The sequence below is a fragment of the Rhamphochromis sp. 'chilingali' genome (assembly GCF_963969265.1).
Source record: "Rhamphochromis sp. 'chilingali' genome assembly, chromosome: 19".
Taxonomy (NCBI): Eukaryota; Metazoa; Chordata; class Actinopteri; order Cichliformes; family Cichlidae; genus Rhamphochromis; species Rhamphochromis sp. 'chilingali'.
Window position 1 is genome coordinate 28,673,718 of NC_137946.1, and position 22,323 is coordinate 28,696,040.

General features: G+C 39.7%; 1 protein-coding gene across 3 annotated transcripts in view; it reads right to left on the minus strand.

Moving 5' to 3' along the window:
* castor2 (cytosolic arginine sensor for mTORC1 subunit 2) overlaps window positions 1–22,323 on the minus strand; it is a 29,080-nt gene that overhangs the window by 4,824 nt on the left and 1,933 nt on the right. Inside the window, exons 1-9 of one of the 3 annotated variants that reach the window (XM_080867159.1) lie at window positions 20,053–20,202; window positions 19,760–19,900; window positions 10,192–10,262; window positions 8,369–8,562; window positions 5,418–5,550; window positions 3,951–4,074; window positions 2,280–2,390; window positions 1,248–1,330; window positions 120–214 (exon numbers count right to left, since the gene is read on the minus strand). In XM_080867159.1, coding sequence (XP_080723285.1) covers window positions 120–214; window positions 1,248–1,330; window positions 2,280–2,390; window positions 3,951–4,074; window positions 5,418–5,550; window positions 8,369–8,562; window positions 10,192–10,262; window positions 19,760–19,872 — 924 coding nt within the window. In that variant the 5' untranslated portion in view covers window positions 19,873–19,900; window positions 20,053–20,202. The other 2 variants (XM_080867158.1, XM_080867157.1) reach the window with 2 other exon arrangements.

Below are 22,323 nucleotides of genomic sequence, written 5' to 3' on the forward strand. Positions count from 1 at the left end.
TCCATCTTTTATATACAGTCTATCATGGTGTCATGAACTGGTTAGACTAACCAAACAGCCCAACAATTACAAACAAGTTGATTACAAACCAAACATATGCAGTAGAAACTGTTTCTTACCAGGGCGTGGTCAAACTTGAAGGTGCTAATGTAGTAAGCTGGAATGTCAGCCGTCGCCAGCGGTTCTGATATCTGAGCCACGATGCCGCACTCATCTGCAGACCATTAAAAACACACTCTTTAACCTCTCAACAGGCCCCACAACCACTCTACAACTCATTAAAGCATGTTGATAAATACAATACACATTAATCATGATAACACTTATTATCCTGATTAGAGCAGCCAGGTCTGAGGTCTTCTTGTGAAATTCTGGCCTTTTTTTTTGTCTGCTAAGGCTTCACTTAGCCTGATTATTGATGCTCAGGTAAGCTGTTATATGAAGGTGGTTATCAACTAACATAAGCCTCTAACCAAACAGAAAAATGAGAAGGTCTACCGACTTTACAAAGGAAAACTATAAAACAACACAGCTGCTGCAGATTTGTCTCAGCAGTCTGAGTGTGTCTGGGAGGAAAACTATAGGATTACACCCACATATTTGGTCAGCAATAATAAAATTTCATTTATTTGAAGCCAGGAAGGAAAGCCGACAAAAATACAAATAACTGTAAGTTCACAGACTTCTCAGTATCGCAGCATTATGCACGGGGGGAATCTGACAGATTATTACTACTCCATGAAATTTCAGGTGTGTGTAAGACAGGTGCAGTTTTGTACTTTCACCTGCTGCCCTGGTGTTTAATGGTCTCACAGCAAAAAAGAAATGAATACAAAAAATATAATTTAAACATAGGTTTAACCTACAAGTACAAATAGGTGTCTTGTTTTAGGATCATACATTAAAGGCAACAGGAAAAAGTTCCTGGAAATAGTCTTTTTTTATTGTCTGTTTAGGGTTAGATAAAGACTTTAGATCTTCCAGGAACAGTGACACAGTTTTCAGTGGTGGTTTCATACCTGTTAATCTTTTATCTCAGGTATAACCTGCAGTTAGTATGGCAATCTACCCTGGTAAAAAGTGAACCACCTTTTTAATGCTAAAGACTGTTAACTACACACTGGGATGGTTGTCAAACCAGTTCTGACAACGCTGATCTTGATACTTGAACATGTGCTTTGTTGGCATCAATCTGTAGTAGCATGTGGCCTGCTTCTATCCATTACTACAGCAACAAAAATACTCACCAAATCCTAAAGGTTGCCCTCCAATTCGAACCATTTTCCAAAGCTCACCAGAGGCACTGGTAAAAAGTACATTGTTTGGAAACCTGGAAGAAAAAAAAAAAAAAAACAGAACAATTATATTAGCTTCAGTATTTATTAAAATACAATTGTACCACATAAAGGCTGGTTAAGTTACTCACTTATGCAACACAAGTGTGGTCATACAATTTCTATATTTCTGAATTGTTACCAATAATAAGACATAAACACAGTATTAAATCATTCAGTTCCAGTATTTCATTAACTCTGTCATCTTTAAATGTTTTCCAAGAGTGGCTTTATTTGACCTTTTTTTGCTTTACTTAACAAATTATGGCACCAGGCATGGTTAGCAGATAAAGGTGCATCAGAAGAAGCCACTAGCCACTCAGCACAGTGCAAAAACAGCTAAAGTCTGTTTCTGCTGTGCACCCCGCTGCACTGAAGAAAAGAGCCATTGTAAGGCAGAGTAATTTGGGTGACCCATCCCTTTAAGGCAACACATTCGGTCTTACATAAAACGTAGGGACATTGCTGACCTACATGCTGCAGAAACAAAATCTAAACTTAACAATTCAAGTTCACTCCAGTTGTTATTTTACTTCCACATGGATTGAAGAGGTTACTAACCAATATAATGCGGACCTTTTTTTATTCATTGGCAGCCTTTGATCAGATGCTAACACAGGAGAAACCATGTGGGACCTGCAGCTGCTCAAGTTCCTTGATGGCCCTCCTGCTTAATTAGTGTACACTGTTAGAAACTAAGGGAGTAGATGAGTCAGACTGAAACCCACTGTGACTTATGTGCAATACACCCGATAGCTCTGCTTATTGCCTAGCAACAAACTAATCACCACCTCAAACAACAATCAGAAACGCACTCCCCTGCATGAATACAAGCTGTCCTTTTAGTGGGGATTAACAGACAACAAAACCTTGAAAGAACAAGTGTAGTTAATTACACAACAGCAGTGCACATGAAATGTTGAGTGGTGGGTGTTTTTCTTCTACCTTTGTGTGGTCTGTTCATCCATGACCAGAGAGATGTAGCCCTCGATCAGGGAGAAGGAGAAGAAGCGGATGTGGTTTGAGTCTTCACTGGATGCTCCAGACTCTTTTTGCCTGGCAAAGACAAAAACAATACAGTTTTTGATTGGACCTGTGACACTTTGATTAATTTCTCTCTGGTTTCTGTTTGAAGAACTCAGGGTTTTCCATTTAAAAAAAAGGAAGATTTTGAAGTCCGTGCCTGTGTGCAATGTTGTCCTTGGGTTCCCTAACAATGCTAACAGTGAGAGTTGATGAGGTCATAGAACTGCTATCTGTTAAACAATGTACACACTGGAAGCGATTCGCTCGAATGTGTCCATCAGAGACCATAGAAAGTGGAAGACATTTGACATCTTCAAGCAACTACAGCTAGAGACATTAAGTGGGCGGGGCCTGTGATAAAGGCCCTTCAGTCGAGCGGCGAAAAATCACTAAATGTCCAAAGTGTGGAATATCCAATCTGGGTCAGTGAGGAGTTGCTGCCCCAAGTATGGGAATCTGAGTACCTCTCGATCTTGTTTCTAAGGAGGAAAACAAATCCTATATTTTCTTGCTTTTTTAAAAAAACTTTATGGCATATTCCATTTGAAATCGGAAGCTAGAATTTCAATTTGATTGCCCTGTCAAGCTGGACTTTCAACTCAGAGAAGCCACACCAACACTGATTTAATAATCAGAGATGGTGGCAGTGCAACAACGTGGACTGGGACTTCCTTTTTTCCCCCCTTTAGTTTATAGAGCTATTTCACAGCAGGTGTTTTGACTGTCAAAAGCCAGAAAATAAGAAAATGCCCATTGAAAAAGTGCTGTAATTTACATTTCTAAAGTATCCTAGTGAGCCATTTCAGTGAACGAACACAAAACACCTTGAAAGGCCTTAAAATTGCCTCATTTAAGTGGAATAAAGCAGTCATTGTTAATGCCTGCTTTGACAGGACCAAAAAGGTCTCTAATTAAAGTATTACTGCACACAACATATATGTATAAAAAACAACCCTCAAATTATGCAGACTAACACACAATGGATGGAATCATTTTACACTATTCTCTCATTATTGTGTGGGGTTAGTCTTACGCTCTGGTGCTGCACTTACACGAAGATGATTAATGTGTGAAAAATATAAAAGATGAAAGAAGGGTTCAAATTGATGCATCACAGGTCAACACATTCTGACACTGAGCCTCATGTGTGGGCTGAGCTCCAGAACATTTTCCCAAAATGCCACCATTTAGCATCTCCTAATTTTTCCTTCCTTGTCTAGGAAATGAAAGTGAAAATAGTCTTCTATTCTCGAGAAAATAAGCTTTCCTGAATTTTACCCTTTTATATAATTCAAGGCAGTAAAGATAATTTTTCAGACTTGACAAGGCTCCAGCAGAAGACATCAGATAACTTTAGATTAACTTAGATAATTAGATAACAAAAAAACTGAATACTACTTTCCACTGTGGCCAAACTTCTCTTAATGAGCTAAATTTCTGTTTTATCCCTTTTAAGTAACATCCTATATTTGATTAATAGACTATAAAGAGATGCTGTCCTAATGTTCTCAGTGATTGAGTGGAATCCTGGCAACATGCAAAACATGCAAAAGGCCTTCAGGGCCTTAATGAAGTAATAAAATGTTTTACCCTCCAGAGTAAAACATGACGTCCATGAGCAGAGTGGCCACAGAGGGCAGTGTGTCTGGGTCCAGGCTGGTCACACAGAACATGTTGCTGGGACTGGATAAGGGGTGAATGATAGGACGGGGCACTGAAAAAGATAATACATGATAATACATAAAAGACTACATGGCAATACATTTTCTGATCATCCTTTTTCCATTCATCTGAGCTTAGACTTCCCTTGTCTGTACTGGGTGAAAAAGTGAGCTTGAAAACTGCATTTGCCAACATTAAGAAGGAGCTTTCAAGCTCAGCTTGTACACCAACAGGAACAAAACACAAATTGTATGAACAGCAATAAAGACTGTGTGCTGTGTAATTGAAAGCACCACAGTGCACTTAAGTGGAGCTTTAGTGGAGATTATCCAACAGCCGTTTCTACAATCATAAATAAACCTTTAAACATTAAGGTTAATTAGACACAATTTGATGTATATGTTTGCACATTTTATATTTAAACAATGCTGAAAAAGTTTACGCATTTATTTATATATAAACTTAAAATGTAAGCATCTCACCCGTAATAAAAACAAATCCACAACAAATGTATTATTATTTCAGGGCTGAGAAACAAGCATAATTACATTTTAATCCCATTTTATAGATTTTATATCCCATTTCCTGTAGTGGAAACATTTAAATTTTCTTTTAATCCAGGACTAGTCTTAAAGGGGGCCAGATTATATTATATTACATACATGCTGTTCCAGTCGTTGATGCTCATATTAAATACTGTAAATGTGGGCCACAAGGACAGGCTTCAGCGTGCAGTAAACACTTAACCACTGAGCCACTGAGAGCGGATGTTAATATGGTGATCTGTGGGTGTGAGCACAGAAGCCCCACCCACCTGCTGTTTTAACATTCTGTGCACGAGGGGCAGCCAATCGAAAGAAAGTGGTCTCAAAGGGAGAAAGAACGGAGTCATAATGGCTTGAATGAACTGAGGTTGTACTATATAAGGTTTGTTTTAAAGAGATACTTTAATAGATTCCAAGAAAAAAAAAAGGAGCTGGAAATTAACATAATGGGTCCACTTTAATGTCTGTGAAACAGCACAAATTAATATGCAGAGATTATTACGTTGAAGAAACAAGTCTGAAAACATTTTGTAAGTGCTTTGCAAAACCCATTTCCGATTACAGAGATCTCAGTATCAATACACTATCGTCCAATCGCATTGCAGATTGCATTTGTGCAGATGTAATCTCAAAACCACACAGTGGCGACAATTTGGCTTTTTAAAAATGGATCCGTGTTAATAAACAATGACCAGTAACCTGGACGTCTTGGCCCAAGTATTGGCCATGGATCCCCTCAAGTTGGCAGAAATATTGAAATGTCAGTCCACATTAAAGGCTGTTAAAGGCAGGGTGAAAGCATTAAGCTTTTCTCTAGACAGAAATATTGAATTATTTTGTTAACTCTTACCTAGTTTTGGTTTCACAAAGCCATTGGTCACCCCCAGATTGTGAGCAGCAACAGTCTCCCCGTTGACCACTCGAAACAAAGTGAATTCGGAAGACAGAGTGTGCATGACCATCGGGAGGTCTCGCTCTCGAACCTGGGGACGGCAACATGAACGAGTTCAGAGGTCAAGAGTAAATGCTGAATATGTAACAGGAAAGAAATGTCGATGAATTTTCAGAGAAATCGTTTGATGGGAAATCCCACTCTTATTCTCCTAGCCCGAGCTTTTTTCTAATGAAATGCTTTCATTTATTTTCAGTGTGCCCACTCTCTTGCTTGCCTAATCTACATTTGCTTTTAATGACTTCCTACAAAATGGCTTTTGATAATGAGCAGAAAATGGGATTGGGCTGTTCATATTCAGCCAGATTTATATGTTCTGAGGAGGAGCAGAGAAGACAGTAAAGCTGCATTCTTTGCTTTAAACACAGCCTTTAGTTCTGAGTATTAGCATGGGCGGACAAAATGGAACATGGATCTTTGCCTCTTATGCCAACCATGCCGTCCTGCATCATTAGGGCTGAGCAATATGTCAAAGCAGGTTTATTTGTTGAGCTCTTTTCATACACGAAGGTAAACATGTGCAACATAAAGCAAAGGAGCATACAACGGTTAGAAGTGGAAAACAAAGCAAATTGAAACGCAAACAGACCAAGAAAGACATGAAAAGCGAGAACTGGCCATGAGCCAATGCATTTAAGATGATTATTGTTACAGTCTAATCAGATCATCATGATATGACTCACTCAAATGCATTTTGCATTTTTTGGTCCTTGTGTAATTGCATTAAGAGCGGGGTTCACGAGCATGTGGCTTTGATATGTATTGTGGAGTATTGTGGAGAATTGGAAGATTAAGTTGAAAGGGTCAAGAAGACCTCGGGGAGCCAGAACTTTTCACAGCAAATTTCAAGGAAATTAGTTTTCCAGATTTCTTAGAAACTAATTGCTGACAGCAGGGGTAGAGAAAAAGCCACCAAAATTATTATGGTAATGAAGCAATTAATATTTATATTTCTTTAACTTTGCTGTCTCTAATTAAAACTAAGCTGATCTCTGTTTAAGGTGGGAAGGGTGGCAGCACGAATTTAATTGGCGTATTAGCTGTCGCTCTTGTAATTGTTGCTCCTGAGAAGCTGGTGTGTGTGGCAGATCTGAGCAGACTGACTCAGTCAGGATGCTTGTTGCTCTGTTGAAATGGGTGTATTCAACATTTGGGTCAGGCTTTACCGCTTTATGTAACACAAAAGATCATAGCAGTGAAAAAATAAAACATCTTAAGCTGGTTTGTCTTTTGGCCTGCTGAGGGATTCAGTAATGCAATGAAACACAGAGTGAAATGAAGGTAGGAGATGGCTTGTGGGTGTGGATGACAAGGTCAGTGTTGGACGTTTTCTTTACCTCTTTTCATCTTATATACCAACAATTAGGACAGTGGGAAGGAGCCTGTGTCGAGACAGGAAGCATGCCCCGAGTATGATACCTTAAATTCCAGCAAGAGGCTGATCTGCTGATCCCCTTTATGTAACAGATTATCAACATCAGCACAGGTTTTTTGTTTTTTTTTCCATTTTCATGAACATGCTGAAGCTGGTCAGCAGGCCTTGTTTTTCCATTAATGCAAGGCAATAAAAAAAGAAAGGAAAAAAGACTCCCTGTAGCCAAAAAGGCATGAGAAAGGATTTCATCCTAAATCAAAAGAAGTGGGGCCGTGCAAGGTACACTATATCCAAGGTTATTGCTTTTTCATATCAGGCACTGTAGATGTAAACAACTGTGCTGCCAGGAGTTGCATAAAAGACAAATAATGCAACACACTGAGCATGCTAAGAAGCAGATCAACTGTTGGCTCATAACACACAATCATCTTTACTAAACAGAACTGAAAAAGAAACTGCACTTTCAGTTCACTCTGACAGACGGGGGAGGGGGGCTGTGTGAGGTCAAGTGCTGTCATGATACCTGAAGCACAGTCTGGATTCATATCAATTAAAATGCATCCCAGTGGTTCCCACTGAGCATGCAAATAAGCAGCGGAGAGGCGGCTCTCACTGCAGCAGTTGCTAGTGCTGTTTTTCTACTTATCGCCATTAAAATACCTGTGAGATCAGAGGATGGTACTACAAACAGTTTACTTCTGATTTAGCTCAGCATGTGATGGAGTGATGGCCTGTTCAGTGTATACAGCTGTGTATTGCCTCTCATCCAACAACTATATACAAAAGATGGGCTACCATGATGTCATGGGTTTGTAAAGTCCCACTTTAAAGTCTCAACTTGGACTTGGCATCACCATCTTGGTTCTTGATTTCTGTTCAATTTTATTTATTAGGCGCCAAGTCACAGCAAAACTCTGCTCAAGGCGCTTTAAAATGTAAGGTAAACCTCTACACTACTGCAGAGAGAACCAGACCACCCTCTATTAACAGTCACTTGTTGACAGTGGGAAGAAAAAACTCCCTTTTAACAGGAAGAAACCTCCGGAAGAATCAGGCTCAGGAAGGGGAGGCTGCTGCAACCAGTGGGGAGTGAGGGGGAGGGAGACAGGACAAAAGATAGTGTGGAAGAATGAAGGGAAGATCTAATTGTGAAACTGACAGAAGCCTCACCCCAAAAACATATTGTCTATTGTACTCTACATGAAACCATAGTGCAAAACTAGTTTCGAGGTCATAAATTGTTGTGCAAAACGCCCCCTGCTGGTTATTAGAAAGGATATTTAAGGGGCTTCTGTGCCAACCTTTCTCAGAGACTACACCCATTTTTTAATCCTATGGTATTGGTTGATGTCAATTGGGATAACTCCAGCCCCTCGAGCCGTGTGTCGAGTCATTTTTTTGAGAGCATCACGTGGCTGTCGAGACCCACACCATTCACACACAGAACCTTGACATGAACAATATTCACACTCACCAGGATGAAGTCCGTCTGATACGTCGACAGCATGAAAACAGAAATGTTGTGGTCGGCCAGTGGTGCGATGACTGATTTAGCGATTTTGGTGACTCCTATGGGTTGTGAAGTGGATGTGTTGCTACCTCCTGACACCACGTTAAGGGCCACCCACGTGGCGTCGGCAACGCTGATGTGCTCCGACTGGGGCAGCTCTGGAAATGAAATCAGAAACAGTTGGGAGTGGAGCTGGTACAGTTGTTTGGCTGTCACAAAATTTAATGGTTAAGATTTGAGACAGATTGTTTCATAGAGGCAGCAACACAGATGGATGGATTTAATCTTTACCAACAACCTCTTTGGAATAAAAAGAAAACAAGCTGGGTATCAGTAGTTTTCATCTGCACTCATTTCTTTCTTTTTTTGATCTGTAATGTACTCACTTTTGCATAATAAATACAGTTTTATTTCTGACTGATTAGGAATATGATACTTTTAACAGCTTTGAGGTAAGGTCACAGAGCAAAAGCATTAAATATTAGACCAGCATTTCCCTTTCTGAGTCATTCGTGAGTCAGATTTGTGCCTTGATGACTCTCTTTGTCTTCTTGAGCCATTATAACTCTGAGCTTTAACATTTATCATTATCCTGTCACTGGTGCCTGTAGCTGTCTAATGACTTCAACACAGAGAAGCCACGGTTGTGTTTACACCAGTGACTGGGATAAAATAATGAACCCCGCAGGTAAGAACCACAGACTGTGTAAATAAGACGTCAATGCACTAAAGCATCCTCTATTTAACTCTGAATCTGCTCATAGTTGTTAAAGAAAACTTAAGACTACCACTATCTCGACACAAAGTGTTTAATGCAGTCATAGCACAAGTGAGAAGTAGGGTCATTTTCTCATGGAGAAAGAAGAGCTGGACTTCTTTCTAATGGCCATTAGGGGGCAACACATCTGGTAAAAAGAAGAGCTGGCTTTATTTTTTTAAACCCAGAATCAATATAAACCTTTTAGAAATATTTTATTAATCCCAAAGGAAATAAGGCTAATAAAGCATAACTTTTAGTTGCTAGGTGAGTTCCGATTCAAGTAAAAAAAGAGAACAGGGCTCACCTGGCAATGATACTCCCATGAGTGAAATGTCCAATTACTGTGAGGGACTGTGTATAAAAATGGCTGCAATTTTTAAACTGTTATGTAATACTTTTGTTAAACCCCTCAAATAAAAGCTGAAAGTCTAGACTTAAACCGCATGTTGGTGGTTTGATTTAAAAGCTACTGTGACGGTGAAAAGAGGCAAAGTTACCAAAACTGCATCCATGTCCAAATATAATTTACAACATACAAAGTATGATCTACCCAAGACATGTGGACTGAACTGGGTTGTGCACTCATGGGCTAATTAGGGACTAATTGTCCATAATCAACATGCATAAGGATATATAGTATGCATCTTCTTGGGGGTTTCCAGTATGATTTAATTTCACAATGTAGTTCAGTTCAATTCAATATAAGAAAGACAATAACCCACAGAGCCAGCCACCAGTAGAAAATACCTGCACCAGTTACGCAACAAATAGCCTGTAGTCTCCAGGGTAACTAAGGAGGGTCACCCTGGAGAAGGGTGTGTAATGACACGGATTCACTCACTCAGCCAACACAGCGAGCAGCAGCTTGGCCTCACATCTATAATGACAAAGTGTGCTCAAACAGTGTCAGCTGAAGCCGCGCGGTGCTGGTGAGAATCATAGATTACACAATGCGACCTTCTCTTGCCGCCTGGTCTCTGGTTGCCACAGTGACTTCAAAGATTAGTATCCACAAAGCGAGGCTCACCTTTAAATCCTTCCTCGTCGACGATGATGGTATAGTCCTCTGGAGTCTCTGTCAAACTGAAAAACTTGCATCTAAATTGGAGGGAAAAGAAAAGGGAGAGCAGATCAAACAGTGGAGAATATATGTGGAAAGTTTTAAAATAATCTTAATCTCTCACTGTTTCTCCTTCCTCACACTATAAACACACACATCATGTGGAATTAACCTATAGACTGTACAAAGTAGTGCTTCTGGGTATAAAATAAGTGCAGAAGGGTATTAAAGTCAGTAAACACAGAAAAATCTGTCTCAAACTGAGCATTTGGCACAATCTAATCACAAATGCTTATGTGATTATTTGAAACTTTGACCATGTTTAATTTGACCATCCACCATCATTACAAAAAAATAAGGAAAAAAATTATATTAGGTCCCCTTTAAATAAACACCCACAAGGACGAATGCATGTCTTCATCATCTTCTATTGAATATGAGGCTCACAAACCCAGTGATTAATAAAGTGCTGGGCAGCTTTACCCCTCTCCAACAGACAAAGGCAAATTTTGCTTTGACAGGAATCTCCGTGATCCAGAGATGTTTTTAAATGCACAAAATATACTGAGGCTATGAGCTCAAAACATCTATATCTGACAGAAATCCCATTTAGCTTAAAAACCTTATCTGTAAGTACATTTTAGGCCATACATATACATATACAACTTTGGTATAAGTGTTTGGAATTAAAATCATTTCATTTTAGCTTTGGTTTATCTGTCTAAGAGTTTGGTTTCTTTAACAGTGAGAATTAAAGTCTCATAAAAGGCCAGTGTAGCTGTAGATTCACACAAACATTTACTGGAAATTATATAAAGAATCTTTGGTCACTATGCGATTAAAAGAAGTGAATTTGCTGACTGACCACCTCTACACAGACCACAAGCCAGCTGACGTTTGTGTCTTGGACTTATAATTTACCTGACTTACTGCAACTTGCAATGACCTCATGAAAAACTTGCACAAGCATAATTTCAGCACAACAACAGTGGAGACAAAGTCTTAAAAGCAAGTTGTGCCACTGAGCTGAGTCTTGATAATGATCTGAGTAGCTATTTTCCAAGAAATCCTCAGTCATATCTGATTTAAACACTTAAAATGTTTGGCTACTGCCTAAAAACAGATTTGGAAAAGCTTTTTCTCCCCCACACACGCAGAGCTCAGTGCCCTCAGGGTCAACGTGTCTGACTCATCCCACCAGAGCACTGGGCAAATGCCATGCTAATTCATATTATGGATGCAGCATGAAATGGACCAGCTTTTATTGTTTAGCACTTTTCTAATCTTATTTGACCACTCAGAGTGCTCTTCACTATAAGCCACATTTACCTTTTTCACACATAATCATACATCACGGTACTGCACTTAAGCACTTTGCAGCCTCACCTACGGCAAAATTCCAATCATCAGTTAACCAAACATACATGTGTTTGGACAGTAGGAGGACGTCAAAGAACCCGGAGAGACCTCACACAGCCTGGAACATGCACACTCCACACAGGAAGGCTCCAGCCAACCAGGAGGTTTGATCTTGCTGTGAAGAAACAGTACTAACTGCTGCTCTAACCAATCTCCGAGGAGATATGCACATAGTCAAACTGTTGTGAACTTGAGATTTGCACTTGTTTGAGCGCTCATATATTTCAGATTTGTCTGTTGATAAGCCCATCTGGGCAGGGGCGTTACAGAAAAATCCCACCTACATTTCTATTTGTATTTTGATTCTTTTTGACTGCCTCGTTTCTGCATCATCATGTGCCTTGTTGAGGTAAATGGCATATAGAAGTGACAGATTATTAACAACTCAGTGTTCCTCATCAAATTTTGTTAAGAGGACACTTTTGAAAACCACTAGTCAGATCTGACCACATCTGCCTCTTGACATTCAGATCATCGCATTTAAACTGTTCTCAGATGGTAACAGATGTTAGAGACAAAAGTGTGCCCCAAAGATTTTACAACAAATGGAAAACGGTGCAGTAGGAAAAACAACACACACAACGCTCCTCTGATAATCACATTCTTTACACACCAGCTACTGAAAGCTCACACTTCATATTGGCTGAAAGGTGTGAATAATGACAAGAGAATAACAGAAAGGCTCTCAGAGGGAACAGCAGGATTTCCTCCTGGCATTAAATGAGCTGTCAACTGTCACTTTGACTTGCAGGGTGTTTTGCAGAGCGAGAACATTAGAATGATGTGCACTGAAGGCTTTTCTTGTGCCCGGGCTGGCAACACACCTAATCAATGACTTACTTCAGTCTTTGACATTGTTCCATCTAGATCAGCAGCACAGATTTACTGTGCTACTCCCGACTGTGGGGGTGATCTCTGAATATTCAGCCTTCATTACTCACATTCTGTGTGCCTGCAAGGAACTTCACAGGGAGCCTTTAAATGAGTTTATGCTGTCAACCACTGCACTGCAAATGTGTTTGTAAAAACTCAGGGCACATATTAATGGAATTACGCTGATATATGATCTGCATAAAGTCATACATCATTTTATTTAGGAGTTGGAGAGGAATTGAAAGAATGTACAGAATAAGAGTTTAAATAAGGAGAATATCTCCATATCTTTACATCACCAATGTTCATATTTAGGGCTGGTTATTGACCGAATCGATGTCAGTGGCACTAGAAGTCAGAATCAAACATCTAATCTGGATCTAAGGTTTGTTTAGTCTTTGACAAGATATTTCCTTTTTTCTTAACTTAAGACAGTGGCTTCACTTACATTACAGAGTATATATAAAAGGTGGATGCAGCTACAGAGATGTCAAACCAGACGTGTATTTCCTACACAATTAGTCTGTATTTGTGGTGAAAACTGACACACGGGACTGGGGTGCATGAAACAAGACATGCCGATAAATTTAATATTTTCCACTCTAATAATAATAATAATAATAATGAACTCTCTACATAATGGAGGAACTATCAGTTAGTGAGCTCAAACTTCAAGGTCTTGAAGTCCAGTGAGAGACAGCAGTCCTGTTCCGCAGCCTTGGTGAGCTCATCGTATTGACACATGAACCACTTCTCCATCTGCTGCAGGTTCTGGTTAGAATGACCCTCCAGCACTCGCAGCCATCGTCACACCAGAACAAACATGCAAGCTGGAGTCCAAGACTGTGGAGTTGGAGTCTGCCCAGGCACAAGATTAGGGTGTCTGGGGATTGACTCAACAGTGATCTGAATAGCCCACCCAGAGGAAACAGGAGTCAGAACAGGCCAGAGATGGCTAATTAGCAGTGACTGAACTTTGAAAATCTGAACAAGGGGATTGTTTCATGTAAAAACAGATAGCTTCTGTGATGAAAATAAAAAAATACATGGCTTGGGTGGCTGGAAATATATCTGGGTGTCGGCGTGTATCTGGAATACAGTTCACTTTGTCTCAGTATCTTTTGAGGTGCTTACAAAGCACAATGAGGTCACCAATTTCATGCATTTTGTGGCTTAAATAGAGAAGTGGTGACACACTGGCCTTCCACATATTTGTAAGCTACTAAAAGCAACTTTGATGAAGATCTGTGCTGGGGGTGTGTATGCCCGAGTCCTTAAAATGCAGGGATCAAACATGCTTGTTCACGGTATGAATCGCCCAGTGTTAAGCCACCCTATGTGTGAGAAACACTGGACTCTGCAAAAGGTAAGTCCGCCCTCCTTTATCATCCCAATTTGACTATCTCCATCCAATCTGAACCAGGGCCATAATATACAGCATAAGCATCATGCTGTATTCGGTAAGAGTGGGAAGTAGTTATTGAGACCATAAACTCATCAGGAAAGAGTTTACTGAGGTCATGAATCAAGGGAAAGTGTTGTCTTCTAGTAGACTTCTATACAGGTGGAGTTCTTTCTGCAATCGATCTGCTGACCAGAAGAAAGAATGAATAATTAATGCACTTCTGCCTTGGTTCTACTCTTCCATCTTTTATATACAGTCTGTGGTTTATAGATATTTTAAAATTTTTATTGAACTCCTACCAATTGAAGACTTCAGGTGAAACATTTGCCAGGGATGGGAACGGTGTGATAAGCATTCGTCCTTTTCACCAGCTATTATTTTTTTTTATTATGTTTGTTTAGCTCAGTGTTTGCAATCATTATATTCCTCTTCATTCAAAGGCAGGCTGTCAAATTTAGAAAGAGAAGCTGCCAATATCCCTACACATTTACATTCAGCTGGAACGCGAGCCCAGAAAGAATTATTTAACATGGTAAAATTATTCTTCCGGCTGCTTCATGAAGGGGTTGCATCTCCTTGTACCATCTCCTTATTCTGTCAGTGTCGTCTGATTGGAGTGTTCATAAGAAGCATTTTTAATCCTGCCTAAAACTAGAAAGACAGTATTGGCTCCATATAAACACAGAGACACTATATCCAAAGACATGGCAGTCTATGAATCCTGCATAGAAATCTGTTGTAGAATAATGAAATGCTAAAGATGACAGCTGCCTTCCTCCTGCCTTTAAGAGCCAATCAACAGCTGAACCAAGAAACATATTAAGCGATCAAGTTGAGTACACAGTAATGGTTCACAACTGTCTCACCTGTGTGGTGGCAGGTGTTTCACTCTGCTTGTTACCCTAGCAGCTTAAGAAAATGTACTTTTTTTGTCCTACTGTATCCTTTACATGACTCTGTGTTTGTTCTTGTGGGATGAGCAGTTGATTGTGTTGGCACTCACTACATTGATTTTAAACTGTGTGCACGCAAGAACGACTATAACTTGATACTATTTTGGCATATGCCAATATTCTTCCAGTGATACGCGGAAGAATACTTTCATATGATTACATCTGAAGATACTTTGCATTTCATTCTACTTACTTCGTCTCAAATATAGAAGCATCAAATTTCACTCTAAAGGAGAACCACAGGGCATTTCCATCAGCTGGCTCCACTGAGAGGTATGTTATGTAATCACCACATGCTGGCATCGAGTTTCTTTCTTAGGACTGCTAGGAGCATGCTTGAACGTTTCCAGGACTGCTAGTTTTTCCAGCTTCGGTCAAGTCATAAAATTTGATTAATTTCTAAATAGAGTCAATTTTGTAAATGTGAGCAAAAATAGACAAGGCGAAGAAGATGCGATGGTCTATGAAAAAACTACAGGAAAAGATTGGATTAAAACTTTTTAGTTCTCAAATCTGGAAATCATTTACGCATGCATGCATATTATGTTCAGTGGAAGAAGGAGGTACAGCAGAGAACTATGATAGGGATGAAAGAACACTGTTGTAGGGGCTTATCAAAGGGGAGGCACGAAGGGGTGCCGAGGTTGCTGCTTCAACAACATTAGGTGGAGGATGGGAGAGTACAGAGAGGATTCATGGGGAAAGCAAAAGAAACAACTACAAAAAGAAAAAAATTGCAAAACCAGTGTCCTCTAACGGACACTCGTGTCCTACAGTCAAACAATGAATTTATGTAATCATTAATAGATGGCAACCACATAAACCTCCAGCTTGAAACACAGTGCATGACTTAGGGATGTGCACAAATCACCAAGTACTGTGTACAAGTAAGGCTGAAAAGAGTAATCAAATAAAATGAAACTTTAATATGTTCCTCTGTTTCTCTGCCTTCCAGCAGCATTCATGTAGGTTTCCCTCATACACTGGGGAGGAAGTACAGCATCTGGGGGCCTTTGTGAAGGAGATTTTGAGCACCCAGTGCATTTTCTTTTCTGCATTAACTTAAAGTTAAAAATGTCTTTATTTAAATATGGGGGAAAAAACCCGAAGACAACAGAAAAATCCAGCACCCTACTGGAAAAACATGTATTATGTGTCAAATTCAAACAAGTATAGTCAGCTTTTCTTACTCAAAAATTTCACCGCTATGTCAACACACATACAAGCACAGTTTGAGCTTGTTGTTGTATGTGAGTGTGAGTCCTCAGTCACATGGGCTTCGAGACTGGTTGTTGACCACTTGGCAACCACCGGTTGTTAGGGAAAAGATGTATTCCTCAACTTGTTGCGCATTGTTGCTGTGAAATCAACTGCTAAAACCTTAATTAAACACTCCAGTTGGCAATAGCGTAATTGTGATCGAGATAGAGATTGTTACCTTTCCCACGAAACATTCAGTGTTTGTATGAACTTTCAATGTTGTTGACTGAATTTAAAGTCACATTTTGGGAGTAAATAAGACCTTTTGCTGAAGAAAAGCACTCACGCGTCAGTGGCGTTCCTCTGGGTAATGTGATTATTTTTCTAAATAAGCCGTCTGCTTTTTACACGATTTTACTGCGAGAGATAAATGCATGTGTTCTAAATATTAGTTTGTAAGTACTCCCTGCATCGTCTCTGAAATCTACACCCATGTTTGCAAGAGCAGATCTGTAATCTGAACTCATGCTTGTATTCACAATCCTTAACTGGCTCTCCAACAGGAGGCGGTGGCGGGGGGGATTTCACAACAGACAAGTGCAAAACGCCAAGTTAAAACTGAATGGAAAAAAACAAACAAAACAAAGTTAAGTGAAGCTTCTTTCTTTGCACCCAAACCAGCCGTTTCTGCTGTACCACCAGAGAAAATGGACGAAGTGCATTATCACACCCACAGGCAGCACGCACACAGGAAATGCATGTAACACTCTGCACTTGTGAATACAGTGAGAGAACAGCTCTTTTACATATATCCATTTAGGTGGCTGGAAAATTTGATGAAAATGGAAGTGGACTAGCATTGCTTTTCTTTTTTTCTACTCTTACTGACCTCTCAAAGTCAAAGACATTCATGCAGCACTTCACACTATGATTTTAACTACCTCACATCCACGGCCAATTCAGAATCACATGCGTGCCTTTGGATTGTGGGAAAAAGCCTGAGATAACCATGCAGGCAACCTCCAACCAGAAAGCTAACTAGGAGATCAAAACCTAGGACTTTGTTGCTGCAAGGAGACAGTCCCAACCACTGCACCACAGTGCACCATTAACTGGACTGGGCCGAATGAGAATGTCTGATGAGCTTGTCTTACTTCAGATTCTGATTTGGAGCTTGTATAACTTGTGTAGCTCTTTTTAAAATGTGATTATTTTTGTCCCTTTCTAAATCAAATCAAAGTAAAATGAGATAAGTGACAATAAAGTGCAAAATCACATGGATAATAACTCCTCTGGCTGTTGCTTTAACTGAAAATATCAAGACAACCTGACAAACAACAGTTAGTTTAAAGAAAACAAACAAAAAGACAAAACCACAGGTGTCATGTTTCCTGACACTGACACATAAGTTCTGCATTTCCTATTTTACCACACCAGTGTGTGGTGGAAACAATGATTACTAAACTAAAAGCTCAAAACTATGACACTGCACTTGAAACAGCTGATTTTTAAGGTAACTAACACTCAAACTGGGGCTTTTGGGGAGCGTCACATGGCTGTAATCATAATCAGTCCACACACAGTAAAGGCAGCGAGTCTCTGTTAGTTTATTTGGTAGGAATCTAGGCATTTCTGACCACATGACTAAGTAAAATCTGTGTCCAAAATCCTATAGGGAGTTTTGTTTGTACAATTCTAACACTTTAAAGTCAACTTTTGCTATGACCACCTTTATTTTTCTACACAGACTGAACTCTCTTAGATAAGTTTTCTTGTCATTTCTTTAGGTAGTCTTCAGGAATAGTTGTCCAAGTTTCCTGAAAGACAATCAAAGCTCTTCTTTCGATGTTGGCTGTCTTTATACCCATTTTTCTGTAAAGATGATCTCACACTGCTTTAGTAATGTTGAGATCTGGGCTCTGGGCAGGCTAATCCATGACTGATAGTGTCCATATGTATTTTTCTATGTGTTTACTGCTCTGACAATGTGTTTGGGATCATTGTCATGCTGAAAAATGAAGCCGTTGCCAATCGGACACTTTTCAGAAGGTATTACATGTTGGATCAAAATCCGATGTTATTTTTCTTCGTTCACAATTTTATCAGCTTTGAGAAAATCTCCAACACCACTGGCTGAAATACAGCCTCAAACCATGACTCCACCATGTCTTAAAAATGGCCTTTGGCACTCACTGTTGTCTCTCTCTGCTGACCTGCATACATATTAATGAAGATTTAAACCAGCATTTTCAAATTTGGTTTGAAAATGGTCACTCCATGAGACCTCCTATGTCAGGTCTTTGCAACTTGTTTTTCATATTTCTTAAGGACCTGACCTTCAGATCATCATCATCAGTTCCTCTGCTATAGATGAACAACGCCGATGTCCAAAGAAAAACTTTGAAAGACCTTTCAGAAAGCCTGCAGAACTACTGCACTGGACCACTTAAAAAAATATAAAGGAAGTCTGGCTTTATGGAAGCAAAACATAAAGAAAGGGGTGGCCGAGACTTTTGCACAGTACTGTACGTAGATGTAATCAAAAATGAGACAAGTCCAACAGAGAGGGGCAGCTGGTGATGACATTATGTTATTGAGTCAAAGAGTTGTAGCTATTTGACTGAACTGAGTGGTTGATTAGATTAAGCCACTCTTTGACGCAAGTGTTCCAGCAAAAGTAGCAAACATTTTACAGTCTCAGCTTCCAAAAACACGAGGATTCAATTCCCCCTGTGTTTTACATGTGAATGTAGTATTTGCTGAATTTTGGCTGATGGTTGGTGCATTCCTCCCTGTTCGTACAGACCAATCAACTATTAGATTAAACAAAAGCCTAATCTGCTGATAATGAGAACAACAGCCGCTGCCATGCTCCTTGAGCTAATCTTAATTACATCAGGTAATAATCAGTAATCTGACTGTTATTTTTGTTGTTGTTTTTAATCAGTAACTTCTCAGTAAATAGGGAGACATGATTGCCAGCTCACTGCCACACTAGGTCTGTCTTTCCCTCTTGTAAAATAGCCAGGAAGAAAACACAAACACACACACACACACACACACACACACACACACACACACACACACACACACACGAGTGTGAACTAATTTGCTTAGGCTTATTTTTAACAGAGTGTTAAAAACTGCACAACAGAGCTATGGTAAGTGTACAGGCCTGCTATCCTGTCACTGCCAGGGCTATTTAAATGAAAGTTTCGCCAGGCTGACTGGCTGTTAACATCCACTCAGCTGGACAGGATTCAGCATATATAGAGTGTAAATGTCCTCTGCTGCTTGTTTAAGTTTTCCCTGATGTTGTTATAATAGTCCTGACAGAGGTAAAACACCCCCCCCCACACACACACACACACACACACACACACAAACACACACTTCTGCTGGCTACAACCCAGCTACAGATGGCACGGAGCTACAAAATGACACTACAGAACAAGGATAGGCCTGGAAACTGGAAGCAGAGACTATTAAACATACAGCCGCATTTGTGAAGGACCTGGCTGGAGCACCAGCGAATACCGCTACCTTCTGTAACACAAGCATACAAGTCCATGCAGCCCCGGGCATTACTTTGCTCTAATGTTAACAGTAAACAGCACTTAGGACAATGGAAAAACATTCAAAGGTTGTGTTTTTACGTGGACGTCACGAATGGGAAGTTACCTACCTTGTTTTGGAGGCCAGGAAGGCGAGTTTTATTAATCCGTGAGTGCAAATCTGGATCCCTTCTTTCTCTATACTCGCCACTTTCAAGCTGTGCTCTAAAATATGAAGCTCCATCTTTTACGTCTTCTCATTTGAGGAAGGACTAAAATGTAAAAAAGAAAAAAAAAGCTAAATATTTTCAAATTAGATGCATGAATAAATAAATACACTCAGAGGGCAGGCCGAGACGTATTTAACAGAGAAAGAAGCAGGGCGACAGGGTGGAATAAAGAAAGCAAAGAGGTAAAAACGGACCTGCTGTCAAACCTCCAACGGAAACGTTGACACTTCCTGTCTGGTGTTTTTCAAAATAAAAGCGCCCGGCAGCTGTTTTTTGTTTGTTTGTTTTTTTGCCAGGGAGAGGAGGCTCCCAAATGTTTTATCTGCCTTAAAAAATATCCATTCCAAGTCTCTGCTAAGTCTTATATTATCTGCTGTTTATATCTGCTGTCTTAAACTATTATTATTGTTGTTGTTATTATTATTATTAGTAGTAGTAGTATAAACATTTGCATAAGTTTCCCATTAGAAATAACTACTACCTAGTTTGTGTCTCTTAGATTTGAGGATTATTATTTTTAATAATCTTGGGAATTGTCTCCAAGGTTTATTACCTCAGTATTCCCAAATATATCGACTCTACCACCTTGAAGGCTCATTGATTTGAATGGGTAAAGGCAGTTTTAATGTGGTTTTCTTTTCTATGCCCTTACTTTGAAGAAAAATGTTCAAACGGAAGTGGCTTTCTAGCCAGCTTCCCTCAGCTTGTCGGCCTTCTTAAATGGAGAGCAGAGGACCGCTGCTCCCCGTGTTTGCTCTCCGACTGGAATAGTTAGCAGCTGGTTGGAGTGAAACAAACAACTTGCCATTCAAACGCAGGGGGCGGGGCTGCAGTGTAGCGCGGCAGTATGGGATTTGTAGTTTTTGTCCGCAAGGTACAATAAAGGGTGCCGCTACAAAGCAGAATAAACTACAATGATTAGTGGGGGATTTTTTTTGTCCGTGTGAGACTGACCAGGAGAACCACCGCTGCCACCAGTATGTGCTTCCAGCAGCAAAGCCTCCAAATGCAAAATAACTTCTGTATGTTCTAATGCAAAGATATGTTGTATATTTTATATGTATGTAATATAGGAGCATATATAATAAAAAATACCTTTGTTTTGGAATTTTCCCATAGATTGTTTGATTGCCATGTTGCTCTTGTAATGGCTTTCTGTGCACACATTAAGTCAGTACTAATGCATGGAATTAAACAGCACCAACATAATAAAATCTGAATAGAAATAGTCCTTTAAATATGTACAACTAAGAAGCTGCATTTTCAAAATGTGTTCAAATAACTGTGGAAAAAGTACTGATTAAGAAAATTCATGATATCAGAGTTTTATAATCTGCTTATATCCTGTTCATCAGAGTTCACGTTATGAGTTAAATGCTTGGAACAAAGTAAGGAAGCTTAAATCTCAGCAGAGGGTTAACTCTTACTCAGATTATAAATACACAGCCCAGAATAACACACTAGAAAGTGTTAATGCAATCAACTGTAACTTCTTTATATTTTTAAATATACCAGATGTACATGCACAGAGGCTAAAAGAACTCTGTTTCTCTGTGTTTGAAAATATTTGGGGAGGAGTCGGCACGACCAAAACCTATTTCTGCTTGGACTAAATGACATAAATATAAAAAGGAATCAGTACTTTTTAAATGTCAAAAAGCTCATAGAAAAATAAGACAAATAAGTTAATGCGACCTTTGGGTTTTGGACCCTGAGTTTTGAGTTTTTGCGAGTTGACATTTTTGGATTGTGAGAATGTTTTATGATTAGGTGTTTTCCTTGTCTATTTGAAATATGGGGTTGTCAGCTTTTTTGTTATTTATTATTACCTTTCTTGTAGCCTATTTAAATTTTGCTTATTTATTAAAATCCTGCATTTTAGGTTTTCCTTGGGGTCGAGGTTTCTGTTCTTTGGTTAGCCAGTATTTCGTTTCCAGGCTTTCTTTCTATGTTCCTTTGTGTAGTACTTCTGTCCTCCCTTGTGTCAAGTTAGCCCCTCGTTCCCTGTTCAGTTGCGTCTTCCTATTTTATTTTGATAACTATTGTTCTATGGCAATTGTGTGGTGTTTACGTCTATCCTTTATATCTGTTGTTTCCAGCTGTGCGTCCCACCTGTTGTCTCCCCTCTTGTATACATTGTCTCTGACTCGCTCTGTTCATGGTTGCGTCATCCCTCTTTGGTCATGCCTGTGTAAACCTCAGCTCTGCAGCTCTCATCTCTGATTTCTATAGTGTGTTTGAATCTCCTGGTGGGTTTGTATTCCCTGGTGATGTGTAGTGTTTTGAGTCACGTGATTTCTTCCCTGATTGAAGTGAACAATCACCTTTAAATGCTTGCTCTAAGTTACTCCACCCTCCTGTGTTCTAGACTTGGACTGTCAACAAATATCTCACACAGCCATACTTGACGTAATCACGGCCTCATTCACTTGTTCTGACATCTCTTTCGAGCTCCTATTAAGAAT